At 41.7% G+C, this 19,786-nt stretch overlaps 1 protein-coding gene across 1 annotated transcript in view; it reads left to right on the top strand.

The window, feature by feature from the left end:
• The window catches only part of grid1b (glutamate receptor, ionotropic, delta 1b), a 687,574-nt gene that overhangs the window by 626,069 nt on the left and 41,719 nt on the right, over nucleotides 1-19,786 (top strand). The window contains exons 9-13 of the mRNA XM_030755811.1: nucleotides 3,909-4,010; nucleotides 6,841-6,963; nucleotides 9,061-9,135; nucleotides 9,250-9,589; nucleotides 10,427-10,565. Of these exons, the coding sequence (XP_030611671.1) occupies nucleotides 3,909-4,010; nucleotides 6,841-6,963; nucleotides 9,061-9,135; nucleotides 9,250-9,589; nucleotides 10,427-10,565 (779 nt within the window). The remainder of the gene's footprint in view (nucleotides 1-3,908; nucleotides 4,011-6,840; nucleotides 6,964-9,060; nucleotides 9,136-9,249; nucleotides 9,590-10,426; nucleotides 10,566-19,786) is intronic.

Below are 19,786 nucleotides of genomic sequence, written 5' to 3'. Positions count from 1 at the left end.
AATAAGGTTGCTGAGTGCTTGTCATTTTGCAGTTGAATTGCTGTCCTGCAGCAACTTCATCACTATTTGTGGAGGAATTTTGGAATTTCTGTTTCAGATCTATGAGGTTCCAGTGGGATGCTGAATGCAGGTAGTTAATATGAATTTTTTGCCAGTTTATTACAGTTAATGGGTATATTATCATAAACAGATTGCATGTAATTGCCAATGTGACCCCATTCACTTGCAGACTGATAGCAGACTGACTCCAACTTATTGCTGTTTTATGGCCGTCTTGATGTACCAAAGTCACTTTTAAGATGGTAACTGACTGTGAGTGGTCACACAGCTGGTCCCCATCTTTGAAGCAACCATTTCAAAGGCAATGAGGCCACAAGTTCATTGCACACAGTTGCAGCAATTTTGTATGTGCCATGTTCACCAACCACTTGTGTGACTGCAGCATGAAAGGAGTCAGTGTCTGTCTGTTCCACCTGTGAAGTTTATAGATGCTAACCACGCTTTCTAGCATTAGATAATAACTTAGCAGATCTCAAAAAAAGGCAAAAGCAAAATGATAACAGCGACACTAACAGGTTTAATTTTTGATTTTTTTTTCTTGCTTTCCTCAGAAGATGCAATTTTCAGCTGCTTAAGTGCTCAGCTGTGTTACATCTGACTGCAGCATCATCATTAGCAAAGCAATTTGTTGCAGGCATTCAGGTCGTGTTGGCAGTGTGTTACTGCGTGACCCCGGTTGGCTGTTTACAGCTCTGCACATGACGAAGCAGGCCGTGAGTTATCTTAACGACGCTAATTAAAACGTTCTGTCAGAGATTAGAGCACTTTCACGTTAACCGTCATCTAAAATTAGACACAGCGTGGCTCATCGCTCTGGTTTATAAGCAGTGGCCTGTTTTTTCTTTCTTTTATAGACCCCCCCCCCCCCCATCTTATTAGAATAATGCATGAAGCTGCTCATAAACTAATTTGTTTAATTGTGCAATACAATGAGTGTGTGCTCATAAGAGAGAGACCTTCATGTGCCTCGTTTTCTTCACAAGAATCAAAATTGCTCGACGTGTGCAAACACTTAACGGATGCAGCGGGGATTATTGGGGAAGAGACGTGCATGAGGGGGAAACCTATTCAGCCTCCACCATCTCACCTGATCAATAAGTGTGTGTGTGTGTGTGTGTGTGTGTGTGTGTTGGCTTTCTTCAGTAACAAACAGAAGCTCTAGTTAACCTTCAAACACCGACTCCACAGAAAGGGCAAAATAAGGCTGCTTCAGTGTGTTTGTGTATTTGTGTTTCCATGGTGACTAGAAACAGCTGAAAAAAGCACAGACCAATGCAGAGAGCTGCATGTAATGGCTAATGGCAAGGATTTTTTTTTTTTTTTTTTTTAAGTAAAGACACAAAAATCAAAGTGAGAAATGCAGCTTGTTCTGACTCAGGTCAGATATTGACTCTCGGTCTTGTTAGAAAATATGGCCACAGAACCGAGAATGTAGACAGAGTCCATCATAGAGAAATTTGGAGATGTTTCTGTCAGTCAAAATAAGATTTAAAAAAGAATATAAATCTGATTTTTAGGATTGTGTTTAAGCTCTACACACATAACAGATTAACTGCGATAAATTGGCAAAAATCACAAAGCTACTGTAGAAATTCACATCATCTACTTACATTCAGAGTCCGGCAAGAGCCTCATATTTAAAGCAGAAATTGCTCCAGAAACAGTGATGTAGCTGCTGCAGGATAGCCAGCTAACTGCAAAGTGACACGTGCTGAGCAGCAGTGCAGGAATATAACCAGAATGCAACCAGCTGGCACCCAGTTGAGTCTCCCAGTGGAAAGAGATGCATTGAAAATGAGTTGCACCCATCCGCACAGACTGACTCTGATTGACTTCAACATGTTGGCGACCTGTCTGTGTTTTTAAATTACATGGTGATTATTACAAACCTTCACCAATCTGAGAGTGACTGCAGTCAGTCTGAGTCAGACAACGATAGTGTGGAGGCAGGCTGCTTCCCACCAGGTGACCTTTGCACTTATCTTGCAATTAAAAGAATCAGTCAGCAACATAAAAAAAACCTTCAATGCAATCAGTGAGTAACTACCAAATTTACAGTTTTTACACTGCAGCTGGTTTGTATTCTTTTATTTCCTCCCCATAAAATTGCCAGATCTTTTATTTCTCTGAATTGCTGAAGGTAGGCGACCTTTATGTGACGCAAGCGTTTATTAAAGGCTGTTTGATAAGCAGCTGTAAGGAAGCTGCTGAACATCAAACAACCATCAAACAGCCACTTGGCTCTGTGGCGTTGGGAAATGATGGACAAAAGCTTGTTTGTATTTTTGTGCTGCTATTTATTACCTGAATGTATAAGAACAGAATATGTACCCATCACTCAAGCTGGCTCGTCACGACTCAAACACAGCACAGAAGCCAGCTAACTAAGCCAGAACACGTATTGTGCCATTATTTAAACATCATAACAACTCAAAAAGCCAAAACTGAATACTTTAGGCCCTCCGACAGCACTGCAGTAAAAACAGGCCTGATTCTGTCCTGGAAATCACTGCATGGGCTCCCCGTGCCATCCACAGACACGGGTTAAAGAAGAAGTCATATGTGAACATGATCCAAAAACGCCGCCGTCTTTCTGGGCCGAAGCTCGTTTAAAGTGGACTGAGTGGAAAACTGTTAGGATTTTAAATTGGAAGCAATCTAATTTAGACAGTTTGATTTGACCAAAAAAAAAAAAGAAGTCAGTAAGTGTCTGAATTTTTTTTTTGTTTTTGTTTTTTTGTGTCTGAGTTCAAGAAAATTTCAAGATTCCATTTTAGAAATATTTAGACTCCTCCTCATCAAACTGAGCTCAATAAACACGTTAAAAGAAATGTAACTCCCACAGGGTTCAGACTCTTTGCTCAGGTGCTTTCTCTTTGCTTTAATCCCGGCACACCTGTTTAAGGTCTGAAAATCAGCTGTGGCAAGGCAGAGATCAGGAAAAGGGTTTGAAGCTGTTTGACTTTGTGAGAAATGTATTGATTGATTTAAAAAAAAAAAAGAAACAGAACAGTTTTATAAAATTCTTTGAATAAAATAGCTATTTCTCCCATTTAAGATTTATAAAATAATAAACTGAAGCAGTTCAAATGAGTTTTAAAGTTACATTTTTAATTCAGAATCACATAGAATCTAAATTCTGACTCAGTTTGTCACGTGTTTGTGGCACATCAGAGAATCCGGCTTCATTTCATTCTCATGTTTTAAATTTGCAGTGTTTTGCTGTATTAAGGACACTTTAGTCAGGGATGAAGAATTCTTCTTGTGAGATGATTGTGTTAACACACTTCATTTTGATTGTTAAGCTTCTAAGGAAAGAATCTCTAAGAGGACATTAAGTGAGACATCACAGGATCTCTGATGGTCTGACACACACGTGCAGTCTGAAAGTGTATGAATGAGCTCCTGATGTTCTGAGTTCATCTCCTGGGATGGTGTTCGGGCCTTTCAGAGGTTTGCTGGATTTTTTTTGTTGGGACCTAATTAGGTCAGGTGGGTTTACTGTGTGGCTGAAAATGTGCTGAATGAAGCCACGCTGGAGTGATTCGCTGGCAGGCTGTGTCTCTTATTTTTATTTATTTATTTACTTTTTTGGCCTCATTGTCTCCATCTAATTTGCAGCGGCAGACTGAAATCTGATGAGGCCAGGGAATAAATGGTGAAATTGCAGCCTGTGAGCTGGGCAGCATTTGGTTAATTGACAGTTGCTCAGCATGAGGTTTCCACCACTCTTTGTTCCCTGGGAGGACTACTCACACACGGACACGTGAACTGATTTAATCTCTCGATGTCACTGACATGTTAACTGTACGTTGTTTATTTACAGTCTGTGTCCTGTTGCTCTGCAGCTCGCCACGTGGGACTCGGTTCACGGCCTGAACGGCAGCTTGAAGGAGAGTCGGATAGAGAACGGCATGCAGGGAGTCACAGTCAAAGTGGTCACGTTACTGGTAAGTGATTTCTGTGAAGTCAGTTTGTAACCTTCTGACTACATTTGCATTTCAAGAGACAATAAAACATCCACTGATAAAAGAAGGGAAATCCAAAATATGTTTAATTATTGCAGGTACACGTAATTTTACTTATTACTGTAGCTAACTGAGCTAACTGAGAAACCAAGGGATACCGAATGCTCATATGTTTCAATCACATAGTTGGCCAACCTTCAATCATTCCCTGCTTTAGTGTCCTATTTGAGTCAATGGGGGAGCTGTGATTTCCAAAATGACCATCATGTTTTATTCAATAAGAACTGAAACTAGTGACTGAGACCATATGCTGATCATAAATATGTTTACTGAGCTCAGAGTTCAAGGGGCCAAGATGTTTGTTTTCTCATAAACTTCTTCTTGCTGGGACCAAAAGTGTCGCCTCCTGATGGTCATCAGAAGAAATGCAGGTTTAAGCCACCTTTACACACAGTCAGTGCAGTAGGACTTTAATAACAATAGGTTATTTACTTCAAAAAATAACTAAAAAAATTAATTAACCTATGAAAATCACTCTGTTACTCCCTGTTCATAAAAGGATATTCTGACAAACTAAAACCTCTTCTCTTTCTTTTGTTACATATATAAATATTCACCGAACAACATTTTTCAGATGGGTCTTATTAAAACAAAAAGCTAATATCCATTCATCTGTTCATCTATTATCTTCTGCTTATCTGAAGTTGGGTCACAGTGGCAGCAGAGTAATCAGGGTTTTTCAGATGCCCCTTGCCCCAGCAGAATTTTCCACTTCCTCCCAGGAGAACTCGAGGTGTTCCCAGCCCAGATGTTTGGTGTATGGATACTTTCTAAATGTTAAAGTCTAGCAACATTCACTGAAACTCACTGTAGCTCAGAGAGCTTGCAGCCCAGGGCCGGGTTCTGCATAGAAAGTCAACAGCATCTCCATGTTTACATCTGTGCTCTTTGTGTTAAGGTAGAAGGTCTGAAAGTAAATCATTCCAAACTTGTTATATTTGCTATTATTACAGCATTTTCAATTCAGTCTTTAATCTCTGAATATCATAAAAATAATCCAACACACAAAATACAACTCAGATAATCCACAGGAAAAAAAAAAACCCTCAGTCAGTAGAAAAACTGCTTTGTGGTCAATCTGCTTTGAGTCTCCACACTTTTTCATGTCTCCTCTCCTTCAACACTTTCTTTCCCCATCCAACACCTCAGTTTAAGCAGCTCCTCTTGTCGGTGTGATAAGATACAAACAGCCAAGTGTTTCATGCCCTGCTCCCTCACCAGCAGCAGGTTCCTCCAGCACTTCCTCTTGTGCTGGCACAGCAGCGTGGAGATGCAGGTCTAACCGAGCGAGACTAATGCCTTCACCCTGTCATTTCTCCACTGCAGATGCAACACTTCCAGGTCTCAGTGCTGCCGGCTACCAGCACTGACACAGCACTTTAACCACCACACAGGCAGATACAAACCACCTGTGTTTCTCTACAGAGCAACTTTGTACCTCTATGAACCATTTTTTATTTCCAGTACTGTGTTGTTTTAGGCTCTGCTTGGAGTAAAGGTGTGGCCTGTGGCCCAATAACAGCCTTTGGAGTCTGTGATTGTTCCAATGTGGCAGCTCGTGTCACACTATCTGTGATGAAGCAGTGCTGAAAGAGACTGAGGGAGTGCTTCTCTTCCATTTCAGTGCTTCTGTTCCAGGCCAGAGCATCCAAGCAGTAAATAACACTAATGTAATCGTGATCTGAGTAACTAATTAAATAACATAACATAATCCTTTGAACAGGAATTCCAAACACTGCCTAAGTGTTTGCAGTTTGTCTATAATTATATTCTGGCTCCCTAAATTGGCAAACTCTGAACTCTGATTTTGAACAACTATTCACAGAGATGATGCCTGATTACCCAACCTGCAACATTTAAGTGGACCTTTTCCTTATTTCCTGTCATATATATATATATATATATAATAAAATTACTGTTCAGCTGGTGGATGTTCACGTTAGATGTGACTTCACAATAATGAGGACAGAGTGTGTTCCTAACATGGTAATTACAGCTCCATGTTCTGGAGTTCTGTCAGAACAAAGTCAGCTTAAAGGGAGATTGGCCTTAAGGGGAGGAGAGAAAACAGCTGTCAGACTGCGGATGGAAAGAGAGAGTATATCAAGGCCCGGCATCACATACATAAGGATTCATTTGAACTCTGTTCAAGTGTCCAAGAGTAAACATGTAGCTGGAAATTATGACAGTAGATCCCCTAAATACATCACCTGTGGCCAAAATGTGTACTTTCTGTGCTTATAAGAGCTGACGCCAACTCCTCTAAAAGCTGGAACTGCTTTGGAAATAGATGGAACAATTTTATTTTGCCATTTAATCAGTGGATGACATGCCACTGTAACAGGTGACTACATTTCCATGTTGTGCTTAATATTTTAGGCTGCAAATGAGTCTGTCCAGCTGCCAAAAAGTAAAAAAAGTCGTCTCGTCACTTTGGCATGAAGTGGCGGCGTTTCAGAAAACTGCAGACCAGCACATTAAAGGTGGCATCAACTCAGCTTGTTTTGAGTATTTGGTCTAAACTTGGAGTTTCACTTTAGTTCACCTGTATCATCAGTAACCTGAATATAACCTGAGCTCTTGGATATTTTTGCTTTTTTTTTTTTTTAAGTATATTTCTAAGATCCATTAAACCAAACTGAAAATGAATCAAACTCAGTGTCAGAGCTTCAGTTTGTTGAACACACAGCATCATTTGGTCTTTTTCTTCAGTGCTGAGGCTAACCCCTCCTGCCACTCTTTCTCACTGCAGGAGGATCCTTTTGTCATGGTGGCGGAGAACATCCTCGGGCAGCCGAAGCGATATAAAGGCTTCTCCATTGATGTCCTGGATGCCCTCGCCAAGATCCTGGGCTTCAAATATGAGATCTATCAGGTAGGGCTGACCAAACGCTTGTGATTTAATTTAATTAATATCTAACTCACATTTTCTTGAAGCTCCTCAGATAATTTCTAACCATTTAATAGGGCAGTGATTGCTATGGTGTCTCTAAACAAATCTGGACCCAAGAATAATCAATAACCTGTGACATTACTCTGGAAACTTGAGAAAAGCAAAAGCAGCAGAAAAGCACAAACAGTGTTTCTGCTTTCTTCTTGAATACACAGATTTGCCAAAGCATTCATCACTTACATCACTGCTCACAGATCAAGTGAAGAAATCGTGACATATTTGAGCGTTTGGGATGCTAAATAAACAGAAGAGAAGGTGCAAAGGTAGGCAGGTTCAGCTGAGAAGCTCCCAAGTGCGAGATGACTCAGAACAGCTTGTGGGGTTAGCTCCCGGTCAGCTGTGAGGTATTTTACAAATACTGGTCCAAAAAGGAGAAACCCTTAACTGGAGCTGTATAACAGAATGTATGAAGACCACAGAGTTCAGCTGACACAGATTAGCTCATGTTCATTTCTTACTTTTCTTACTGCGATTTATTCCTGGTCACCTGAACCTCCTCCTGTCATCCCCCTAATAATGGCCATTTTTCAAACACTGATTTTCTTGTATATTACTGTAATACTTCTAAAAGCCAGTAAAATCAATGAGAGTATGTTTTACCACATAAACAATGCATCATTAGGCCATGTTATCCTGGCACTTCAATAAAGTGGTAACATTAGCCTGCCATTTTATACCATAGCTAGTCAATTTAGAAGAATTTAGCATCCAGCTGCAACATTCTTCCTAAAGCCTTCCATGCTACCTCTTCATAAGCACCCCTGCTGGCCAACCTCAACAATGCTTCATGGCGGCTCCCTTCTAATATACAACAGTTCTTGTGTCTAAGCTGTAAGTATACTTTTACTGCTAAGGGGATGTTCATTTAAGAGTCGACCAACTCACAGCACACAGTCTGTACTTTTACATCACGGATGACTGGCTCCTGTCACCTTAAGGAAACCTTTGAGTCAAACACAATAAGAGCTATCTTATCTTTGCTCTGTTCTACTTACAACATTCTGTGATGTATCCCTGAGCAAAAAAATGATATAAAAATCTCAAAAATAGTTTGGTTATTGCAGCTGTCTCATGTGAATCATTAGCTGCTGCTGCAGTCCCACTGCAGAGGATCTCAGGCAGTTGTCAGCAGCCTACCCAGACTCACAGACCTCCTGACCTCCCAGCAGCAGTCAGTGACCCAGCCGAGCTGCTCCAGAGTGATGCAATATCTGGGCAAATGTAGGGTTCACGTAGCATTTTGCTATCCATACTTGCACTTTGTCATTGTTTATTATGGTCTTACTCTTCATTAATGATTTCTTGATTAATGATTTTTGTCTTCATCTCGCAGATATTTCTCAAATCAGGCCGTTCGCGTTAACTCATTAGGATGGTTCAGATTTGCTGCTGATGTTTGGACTTTTAAATCTGGCAGGCGCAGTTTGCTGAAAAATCTGCCATTCGCTGCATTCATGCATAACAAAGCCTTTCAAACATTACATCTGGTTCCAGTGCTTTCAGGACCACCACGAGCCATGCTCAAGCTGTATTGTTTGTTCTTCACAGCTCCAGCCTTCTTTTCTGGGTTTCACTGTCATTTTCTTCAGTTTCAAACATATTAAGTTCAGTTCCCATTCACCCAAAACATGAGCACCTTCGGTACACAGCACCAGTGTCTGCTGGATGATACCACAGGGCACCTTCGGAGGTCTTTGAATCCAGAATGTGTTACTAACATTCTCAGGAAACTGAACTCTAACCCACAGGCCGTGTTTGTTCTTCACTGTATTCATTAGCTGTCAATAGACATGTCTCACAGTCGTTTGTGGTGTGTTTTCCTCATAACACCACAAACCATGTGCTGATTGAAGGTCTTGGGGCATGTTGAGCTTTGGATGATGAACAGCTTTCATTTTATTTTTCCTCATGAGGCTGAGTCTCTGAAATCTGGACTTTTGGTTTTGGGGTGTTATAAATAAGGTTGTGGGATGTTGGAATAAATTCACAGATTTTTATGTTTCATCTTTTTCCTCTCAGGTAGCAGATAGTAAATACGGAACTCGGCTTCCCAACGGCTCGTGGAACGGCATGATTGGTGATCTCATCAACAAGGTAGAATAAGAAGTTACTGCCTTTCTGTTCTCTTACACTCCGTCTCATCAGACTCGGTGCTGTCCTGTCGAGCGTGATGGAGACTCAAAACATATCGCCTCCCTTCTCATGCAGAGAGCTGACCTGGCTGTGTCCGCCATCACCATCACACCGGAACGGGAGAACGTTGTCGATTTTAGCAAGCGTTACCTCGACTACAGCGTCGGTATCCTGCTGCGAAAGCCCGAAGAGAAGATCAACATCTTCTCTCTGTTTGCACCCTTCGACCTCGCTGTCTGGGCCTGCATCGCCGCAGCAATCCCAGTGGTGGGAGTGCTCATATTCCTCCTCAACAGGCTGCAGGCGCTGCGCTCCTCTTCCCAGAGTGCACCTCCCGGTCAGCCGGCTAATGGAACGGGGTCAGGCACCCTCCACAGCGCCATCTGGATTGTTTACGGAGCGTTCGTACAGCAAGGTGAGCGAAAAGATGGCAGTGAAAGAAGCACTGTTAGACTTTTTAGAATCTACAGAGGGGAGGTGTTCCTGATCCCTCCTGTGTATTTAAATTTTCCAACAAAAGGATCTTTCAGGACTCTGAGCAGTCTTCAGAAAGCTGCAGGAAAATCACTGGTTGACTTTAAAAATGTCTTAAATGTCATGACTTTCCAAAAGGTTTTCCACGATCACTTTCCAAGAAGTTATTTAATAGAAAAAAAACATTTTGTTCATCCTACATTGCTTTCATATCTCTTCAAAACTGTCCCCATTTTCAAAAATCTTCTCTCATTTCTAAATGTCCTCAGTTTCAAGGTCTAAAACTGTCCTCACAAGACAGAACACAGTGTTACCTGAGAAACATGCATGTGTGCAAGCCCACAATTGGATCCACGTTTTAACAAACACACTCAAGCAGTAACGTGCACACACACACACACACACACACACACACAGTTTCCCAGTAGAGCCACCCAGCTGCATCTGTTATGGGCTGGCAGGTTGCCTGGGAAACCTTTTAGGCCTAACGGGGTGTGATTAGATGCAGCCGTGCCACCTCTCCACTCGCTGTGATAAAGCGCCGCTCTCACCTGCTGTTTAGATCAGGTGGCAGGTGGCCTCCTGGTCACCAAGAGCAACCTGTAACTGAGAGGTTACAGGTCTGAGCCCCCCCCCCCCCCAGTTCGTGTCCACAAACACCTGTGTGATCTCAAAATGGGTACTCAACACGTAGCAGATCTGAAAACACTCGGAAATCCCAGCGCCTGAGTAATGACCTGTGTGTAATCGCTTTCTGTGTGTGTGTGTGTGTGTGCAGGTGGGGACGGTGTGGTCGGCTCAGTGGCTCTGAGGATCGTCATGGGCAGCTGGTGGCTCTTCACGCTCATAGTTTGTTCATCGTACACCGCCAACCTGGCAGCGTACCTCACTGTGTCACGCATGGACCACGCTATACGGTGAGGTTCACACACACACACACACACACACACACACGCACAGTGCACGCACACACACACACACACACACACACACACACACACACACACACACACACACACTGCACACATTTTGTATGCCTTTGCTCCCCCTGACATTAACAGCTTGCTGTGCAGCAGTCGGAGCGTGTTTGTCTGCAGCTCCTGGCCTTGTAAACACATGCATTTTTCATACATGAGCACATTATGCGCTCTGAGCAGGCATGCACAGCATCTGAATTTCTGCTGTATTAATGTTTTTCTTTCCTTCACCCAATGACACTTTGCTACAAACTACACTCCCTACCAGAGACACTGACCCTGCTCCTGCTTCTAACAGTACAGAGAGCTTAGATATCAAAGACAGAGGAAATGAACTGATCTATATTATTAATTCAACAGGACATACCGGACAGCACGCTGGCTCAGAGGTTGGCTTTAAACTTTGGATCTTTTTTTCTTTCATTTTGCCTCCACCAAAGAAGTTATGTGATTGTTTTCCTTTGTCTGACCGTTACCAGCATTTATTAAATAGTTATGAATAGATTTGCAGGCAGATTTTACAGATAATCTCTCCTCTATGTCGTGGGCTTGCACCCGGGCCTCCTGACATGTTTCAGGACATGCCTGAAACACCTCACGTTGCTCGTTTCCATGTAGAGGAAGAGCAGCTCTACTCAGAGTCCCTCCTGAATGAGAGTTTCTCACCCCATCTCTAGGGCTGAGCCCAGCCACCATTTGGAGGAAACTCATTTCCACCACCTGTAACTCTGATCTCATTTTTTCAGTCAAGGTCATAGGTTAGGGTAGCAACATAGATCGACCGGTAAACTGATGGCTTTCCTTTCAACAGATCAGTACAACGTCCATGTTGCTGCTGACTCTAGACCAGTCTGTCTGTCAAGCTCTTGCTCTGCTTTCCCCCAAGATAGTAACGCTCCTCCACTTGGGACAGCAACGTGTCCCCAAAGGGGTCCAACTAAGAACCATGGCCTCAGAACTGGAGGTGCTGATTTTCTTTCCCATCACCTTACACGTGACTGTGAACTGCCCCAGTGCGAGTTGAAAGTCACCATCTGATGAAGCCAAAAGAACCACATCATCTGCGAAAAGGATAGATGAAACCCTGAGGCCATTTGGCTACTCCCAGAAATTCAGTCCATAAAAATCATGAAAATGACAAAAGACAGTCCTGGTCATCTTAATGTTCTAAAGAAAATATTTTAAAAACCATCCAAAGACTCGATCCGGCTGCAGAATCGTGAGGCCAGACAGGAAAACGTTGAGCTCTGTGGAACACGAAGTACCACAGGTTTCTGTGTCTCCTGCAAAACTGAACACTTTTATTCATGTCCAAACTGTAAATAACTGCCTTGTAGCAATGGGTCAGTGGCACACGAGAGGAAACAACAAGTGTCTGGTTATGTGTCTGGTGCTTTGACCCTCCAACTCTGTAAAGCAGCGGCTCGTCAGGATCAGCGATCAGACGGTAAATAAAAGAGCGAGTGACTCCCTGAAGTCTTTATCAGCTGGACTGGAGGAAGTTCATTTAGTCTTTATGATCTGAGGTCAGGCTGAGCGCCAAAGGACAGCACAGCAGAGTCCAGTAAGAGTACATTTATAGGGTTCGGGCTTTTAGAGACTTGCAGTGCAGCTTCTCCTGGTGGGGAAAGATCAGGTGAACTGTAGCTGTAACAATACATCCTGATTAAACAATAAAAACAAAGCAGAATGTCAGTAAAAACATGAAGAAACATAAAGCCAGTGCTGAAGCCTTTCTAATGGCCAGCAGGGGGCGACTCATTGGTTACAAAAAAGAATCCGCACTTGCCCTGTGAGCTCGGTAAGCACTTTCCTGATGAGTTAATGTTCTCAGTGGCTGGTTTTAAGTCTTTCTGAATACAACATGAGGGTCATTTTGTAACTTACGGTCCCATCAGTGTCCACAAGGATGATGATTGACAAGCTGCTCGCCTGAGAGTGCAGCATCCCTCAGCTTGTTTTTGAGATCTGCCCCCCTACTTGTGACGCATGGTTTCAAAAAGTTCATATGGGTGATGTCACGGTGGCTCCATCCATCATTTAAATACAGTCTATATCTGTCTATATCCACTCTTGTGAAATGAAAACACACAAATTCACCAAGCAGACCTGCCTGCAGTCGCTGAGCCTTTTCCCCCCCACATATCGTGCAATGTGGGTGTGCCACCAAATTATGTTTACTAGAAATCATGTATTTAGTTTTTCCCACCACAAAGAAGCCGTGGGCATATAAAGATTTTTAACAACAGAGACCAGACATTAAGCTAATTTGTGGATACTTAATTAAAAAATGTTTCCTCATTACGCTGATAAACACATTTGAAACAGTTTCTGCTGAATAAATTATAACATCTAAAGATGAGTTTTGTACAATTTTAACTGAGTAACCTCGTCGGGCTCTGTGGGCAGCTAATTAGCAGTGAACACAGTGTATTTTTCTGTCCACAGGAAGCTTGTCTCTTAAAGAGACGCCTGACTCAGCTCAACATGGCTGCTGCTCCACTGCAGCAACGTGTTAATTGCTCGTTTGACCTCAGGAGCTTCTCTCACAGATTCTTAATCTTAAGGAGCAAAATAAAGAAAGTGATGATTTAAATCAGTGCTGTTGGAGGCCAGAGAGGAGCTGCTCATCCACTCTGATTTAATAAACCCCAAGAGTGGATGGTGTGAAGGTGCAGCAGTGGAGCTGATCTCCTGATAAATGGAGAGGCTCAACTGTTGTGCTGGAAAGGCTCTCGGCTTGAATATTCCTCCATGAAAAAGTGACACCACAGTGGCTGAGTTCAAGTATTTAATGCATTGAAAAAAAAAAACCCTTAGAAAGTCATGTCTAAGCAGCGCCTGCTGCCTCCCTGCTCTTTTTTAACATTTAACACTCCCGTTGTTACCGAGGAACGCGCTGACCTCAGGCCTCGTTGCGAGGAATGCTGGCAGATTTTTGCAACTCGTCTAAAAGCTGAGGAGAGGGAAAGTTTGCAAATGTTGAAAGTTCAAATGTGATTTGCATATTGCAAAATGTTTCATAAATTTCTCAGGACTAAAAATAACCAAGTTTGATATGTAACGTGTGTTATGTAAGAAATGCAGCTATAGTTGTTGACTCCTTAATACGGTGGGTTTTATATAAATATAGAGCCCGATTGAGTAACTCCTCCAACGCGCTCACCAAATATGAGACAACAAATATTAAAGCCTCCCTATTAAAAAGGTGCACAATGTTTTTAGTCAATGCAGGCCAGGTGTGTAATATAGGAAGATTTAACAACACATAATTTACATTATAAATCCTTCCCACAGCTGATTGGAGAACATACCACTAACTTTCATGTTTACCTAAAAGTCTTGCACCTAATCATTTATCAGAAAAATAACTTTTAACATATTTGTGAATTTACCAAAAATGTTAACATTTGATTCTTCAATGTAAAGCAGACTGAAGTAATACAATTTCTTATGGATGTTAGTCCAATGAAGTGCACAGCAGCCATATTATTGGTCAGATAATTGCATTAAAATGCTCCAACAGCGCAAACAGCATCCAGAGGTCCAGTTCAGAGACAGCAGTTAGCTGAGCTGAAGCCTAGCAGACAGCTAGCCACTACATCCACCTGCGTCACCATCCACCTGTTAGTCAAAGAGCCACGCCCCTAATAATGTAAACTTTGAGCCTTAATCCTATTTAAACAGGTGAGTTATAGAGACATTAACATCCTGTACAGTTAAGAAGGGGGAAATATCTCGAGTCCAAAACTACAACAGAGTATTAGGGCCACATTGAGAAAAAAATTAATAAATCATGCATTTTGAGAATAAAGTCAAAATTTCGAGAAAAAAGTTGAAGTCATCATTTCAAGCCAAATAACGGCCACAATACCCTCTACAAAATGTCTTGGGTAGATGAAACATCTTGATCAGCTGTCTTAGGGGCTCGACACATGGTGAGGGACGTCGCTTGCTCTCCATTCATTTCCTATGGAACGTGTGCGAAGCGATTGTGGCCTCATCGCATAAGTTCCATAGGAAATAAATGGAGAGGGAGCGATGCCACTCCCCGTGTGTCGAGTCCCCTATTGTGCCTTGTGATTCTGCAAACAATCCCCTCTGTACTGCATGAAGGTGCAATCATCGAAATCCTTGCACTGGACAACTGCCAGTTTGTGTGGTTTTTCCTTCTGAGCCGATGCAGCTTTCTGCACCATCTTTTTAACATCCTCATAGTTATCACAACATCGTGTTTGTGTACTAAAAGAGAAACAAGTTCCTTGTTACTAAAATCGATTTTAAAGTATAGTTTCACTAACTCATAATACAAGACATTCTGGAGGTTATAGCAGACGTGACGTGGACTTAAAACGACTTAAATCTGCACATTTCAATTTCTTTCTCGAAATTTTGACTTTATTCTCAAAATGCACAATTTTATTATTTTCTCAATGTGGCCCTAATACTCCTTTGTACAAAATGTCTGGGAGTCTGTGGGGACTGACTGAGCCTCGAGTGGACACTGATGGAACTGCAGTTTGTGGCCTCTGCATTGGCTTCATTTTTGAACCCTCAGTGTTAGCACTGGGTTTGTGTTAATGCTGTTGAATTGAGCTGCAGTGCTGCTTCAGCTCACCCTGCTTGTGATCTGTGATTATACATGTTGGAAAATGGCTTTTTTATTCATTCATATATAACCATATATCCTTTCATTATGTGGAAAAAAAAGTGAGTACATCCTTTGGCCTTTAAATGTTATGAGATGAGAAGTGTTCAGAGGCAGACTAACACTTTAATTTTTTTTTTCATGAAGGAATAAAAATGTGAAAAAACTACAGACCTTTAAAATGCAGATTTCTTTTTTATTTTTCTCAGATTTGTAATTTGTGTGAACCTTTTTGTAGTCCGACCGTAAATGTTTTGTCAGCTTTTGTTCCAAAATGTTTGCTCTCAGGTGAAGGAAGAAGAGACAGAAGCATGAACGATGCCAGAAAATATGAAATTGTAGTACTTGTGTGTCTATGACATGAACACAAATGAAGTGCTTACAGACTGACGTGCCCTTTGCAGAACACTCACATTTCCTGTCCATAGAAATAGAGGCAAAATTTGATAACAGTCATACCACAATTCATTTTCACCCATCTGTAGAACAAGAAGAACACAAACCACCACGGCCCGAATTAAGATGTGAAACCTCTTTGCTCACTCACAAACCCTGACATTTCAGAAATAAAAAATTAATCTTCCTGATCTCACAGAGGGCTGAGCATCACCGAAATTCACTGAAGTCAAACTCTTTGTTTTAGTGACCTTTTTAAAGAAAAAAAAAACGGAAATGAAGCTGCCTCGTTAGAGTGATAACAATAATTTAGTTTGCCAGATTCTGCCTCTTCAAACTTCTGCTTGGTTCCTTTAACCTTTATGAGAACTTTGGCACAACTCAATAAACTGCCCACAGACTTCTAATGAGCAGCTTTTAAGCTGGACAGATGCTGCTGACCCCCTTCATCACAGCGAACCGGCTGAACCAGAGTCAGTTCAGACTGGCGGTAATTTAATGTTCCAGACAAGCAGAGTTCATCATGAGTCGTGCTGTATGAACAAACACGCCGTCACCAACCCTTCACAGGGTCAAAAACAATCATTTCATAACGCAGTAACCTGGAAAAACAAGAAAAGTGATAAAAAGTGGGAAATATTTTTACTCTCTTTAATTGATCACGTTCCCATTGAACTGTTTGGATTAAAAAAACAGATGCAAACAGAGTATTCGCTTATCCGATTGATCTTCTCATCACTTCCTGTAAATGTGCACAGATCGGATCAGTAACAAGCGACTGCAACCTGACATTTCATTTATAGATTAGGAGCGTATCCAGTTGTTGAACCTGTGCCTGAGTTGATCCTCCAGCTTACGTTACCTCATTTGCTTCACTATTCAAATTTTAAATCTGAACACTTGTTATTCAAAACTGCTTTTCCTCATGTATTAAATGCTTTTTATTGCCAGCGTTTCTTCAGATTGGAATGTAACTTTAAAGTAATTCAACCTTCTGACCTTCATGTGAGTGAAGCGATGATTTCCTGAAAAATCGAAAGGATGTGAAGTTTACGGTACGCTCACCTCCAAGGGCCTCGGTGCCTTTCTTCCACTCCCAACGGCAAAAGCTTCTTTCTGCTTGGCTGGTGAGATCCGGGCCTCTGATCTGAAAGAGGGTGCTTTAAGGTTAAAGATGGTTAATTAGCCGACTATATTAGTAACAGAAAGATCCATTTCTAGTTAGTGAATTTTCAGCATTCATGCCTCAACTCTTTTAGCATGCTGTTTAAAAATCCAAGTGACCAAAGGGGAATCAGTTCTAAAACCTCCTCACAGGCTCAGCAGTGATGTGTTTCTCTTTTTTTTTTTCCCCCACTGAAACCCAAAAACACCTGAGTGCTGAAGTGTGAGTGGTGTCAACAGTGTTGGCGAGTGTTTGCTCCCTACCCAGTGCTGCAGGCATCAGATCAAAAGTAGCATTTCATTTTTTCCCTCTTTTTGTTGTCGTCTTCACCTCGATAAAACCCGAGTGGTCCAACATCAAAGTCCGAAGCCTCTTTTTATCTCGTGATTCAGCCATCATCGCCCCTCTGTGTGGGGATTTCAGGTTCAAAGACTCAACTGCAGTTTGAGACACAAACAGGCGGCTCGGTCCTTTTTGTTCACCGGACAGCGGCTTCGTTTCCCTTTAAAGCATCTGGCCGTTAATGCTGCTCGGCATTCACGTCTGAACAACACAATCAGAGGTGGAGGAGCTCGATCAGAGCCAATCAGATCAGAACAGTGATTAGCCGATAGAGTAAGGCTGTGATCACCCAAGGGTCTGTGCTGCCACAGCTACTGAAGATGAAATACTAATCAGGAAGTCTGAAGTCTTTCCACCTGCACTTGGAAGGTTTTCACAGTGGCCGTCCTTCACTTTCCATCCCAGAGATGAAGCCTTAAACACTAAAAGTCCAACATTCAGCTTATACACTTAATTCAAAATGACTCATGCAAATCTTGCCTAAATCAATATTCAAGGAAACATATTCCTCTTTAACCTTGCAGTACAATTTCTTGCATAATTCCATTACATATATAGTACCAGTCAAAAGTTTGGACACACCTTCTCATTCAATGTTTTTCTTTTTTTCCCCTACATTGTAAATTAATACTGAAGTCATCCAGACTATGAAGAAACACATAAGGAATCGTGTAGTAAAGTGTGAAACAAACCAAAATATGTTTTAGATTTTAGATTCTTCAAAGTTGTCATCTTTTTGCTTCGATTACAGCTTTGCACACTCTTAGCAGTCTCTGTCAGCTTCATGAGGTAATCACCTGAAATGGTTTTCTAACAGTCTTGAAGGAGTTCACAGAGGTGCTGAGCACTTGCTGGCTGCTTTGCCTTCATCCCAAACCATCTCAGTTGGGTTTAGATCAGGTGATTGTGGAGGTGCGGTCATGTGACACAACACTCCATCACCCTCTTTCTTGGTCAAATAGCCCTTACATAGCCTGGAGGTGTGTTTTGGGGTCATTGTCTTTTTGAAAAACAAATGATGGTCCCACTAAGTGCAAACTAGATTGGATGGCATGTCACTCTTTTGTAGCCATGCTGGTTAAGTGTGCCTTGGATTTTGAATAAATTACCAACAGATTCACCAGCAAAGCATCCCATACCATCACACTTCCTCTTCCATACTTCACTTTGGGAAATACACATGTAGGAACCATCCGCTCACCTTCTCTGCGGCTTACAAAGACATGGCGTTTGGAACCAAAAATCTCAAATTTGGATTCATCAGACCAAAGGACAGATTTCCACTGGTCTGATGTCCATTCCTTGTGTTCCTCGGCCCAAGCTTCCTCTTGTTGTTCGTCCTTAGAAGTGACTTCTTTGCAGCAATTTGACCATAAAGTCCAGATTCACGCAGTCGTCTCTGAATAGTTGATGTTGAGATGTGTGTGCTACTTGAACTCTGTGAAGCATTTAGGTGGGCTCTTATCTGGGGTGCTGTTAACTTCCAGTTTTTGAGGCTGGTAACTCTGATGAACTTATCTTGTGCAACAGAGGAAACTCTTGGTCTCCCTTTCCTGTGGTGGTCCTGATGAGAGCCAGTTTCATCATAATGTTTGGTGGTCTTTGTGACTGCACTTGAAGATACTTTCAGAGTTCTTGAAAATTTTCAGATTGACTGGCCTTCATTTCTTAAAGTAATGATGGACGGTCATTTTTCTTTACTTAGTTGAGTCGTTCTTACCATAATATGGATTAGAACATTACTCAAACAGGGCTATTCACTGTATACCAGCTCTACCTCTTCACAACACAACTGATGGTCTCAAACACATTAAGAGGGCAAGAAATTCAAGAAATTAAATCTTGACAAGTCACAGCTGTTAACTGAAAGCCATTCCAGGTGATGACCTCATAAATCTGACTGAGAAAATGCCAAGATGTGCAAATATGTCATCTAAGCTCGAGGTGCCTACTTTGAAGAATCTAAAATATTAAACACATTCTGGTTTGTTTAACACTTTTTTGTTTACTAAAATAGTCCATATGTATTTCTTAATAGTTTGGCTGATTTTAGTATTAATCTACGATGCAGACAATTTTTTGTTACCAATTTGAACCAGAAACTTCCGTTAAACTGGGCCTGTGCTTATTTCCTGTCATGTTTCTCTTGTTCCAGTGGTGGCCACAGAAGTGGCTTCTGTTTTTTGAGTGCTACTCATATTTCTTTATAGCTTACAAAAATGCATTGAAGCAATTAATGGCACTTTATCATTTATTCTGGTCTAAAATAGATTTATTTTACTTGTTAGTGTTATTTGTAACAAGTCACAAATACTGAGGGCTGCCCCTCAGCAGGCTACAGGCAGCTGGCCAATCACAATGAAGCGGGCTTTTAGTGATATGAGCTAAAATAACTTCTTACATACAGAGGATAAACTGAGGGGCTGCATAAGGGGCCCAAATACCATAAATCTGGATTATTCTGTACTGCAAATAAAAAGCTGCTCTAGCAGAGTTCACAAACAATAATAATAAAGTTCGACATGAGCGGAATACGGCCTCTCTAAATATTTTCCTTTCTTTCTTATGCACTACGTCGCGTTACTCACTTGTTCCACCATCATCTCTGAC

This window comes from Archocentrus centrarchus, chromosome 19 (genome assembly GCF_007364275.1).
Source record: "Archocentrus centrarchus isolate MPI-CPG fArcCen1 chromosome 19, fArcCen1, whole genome shotgun sequence".
NCBI lineage: Eukaryota > Metazoa > Chordata > Actinopteri > Cichliformes > Cichlidae > Archocentrus > Archocentrus centrarchus.
This window is presented reverse-complemented; position numbering and strand designations above follow the sequence as displayed.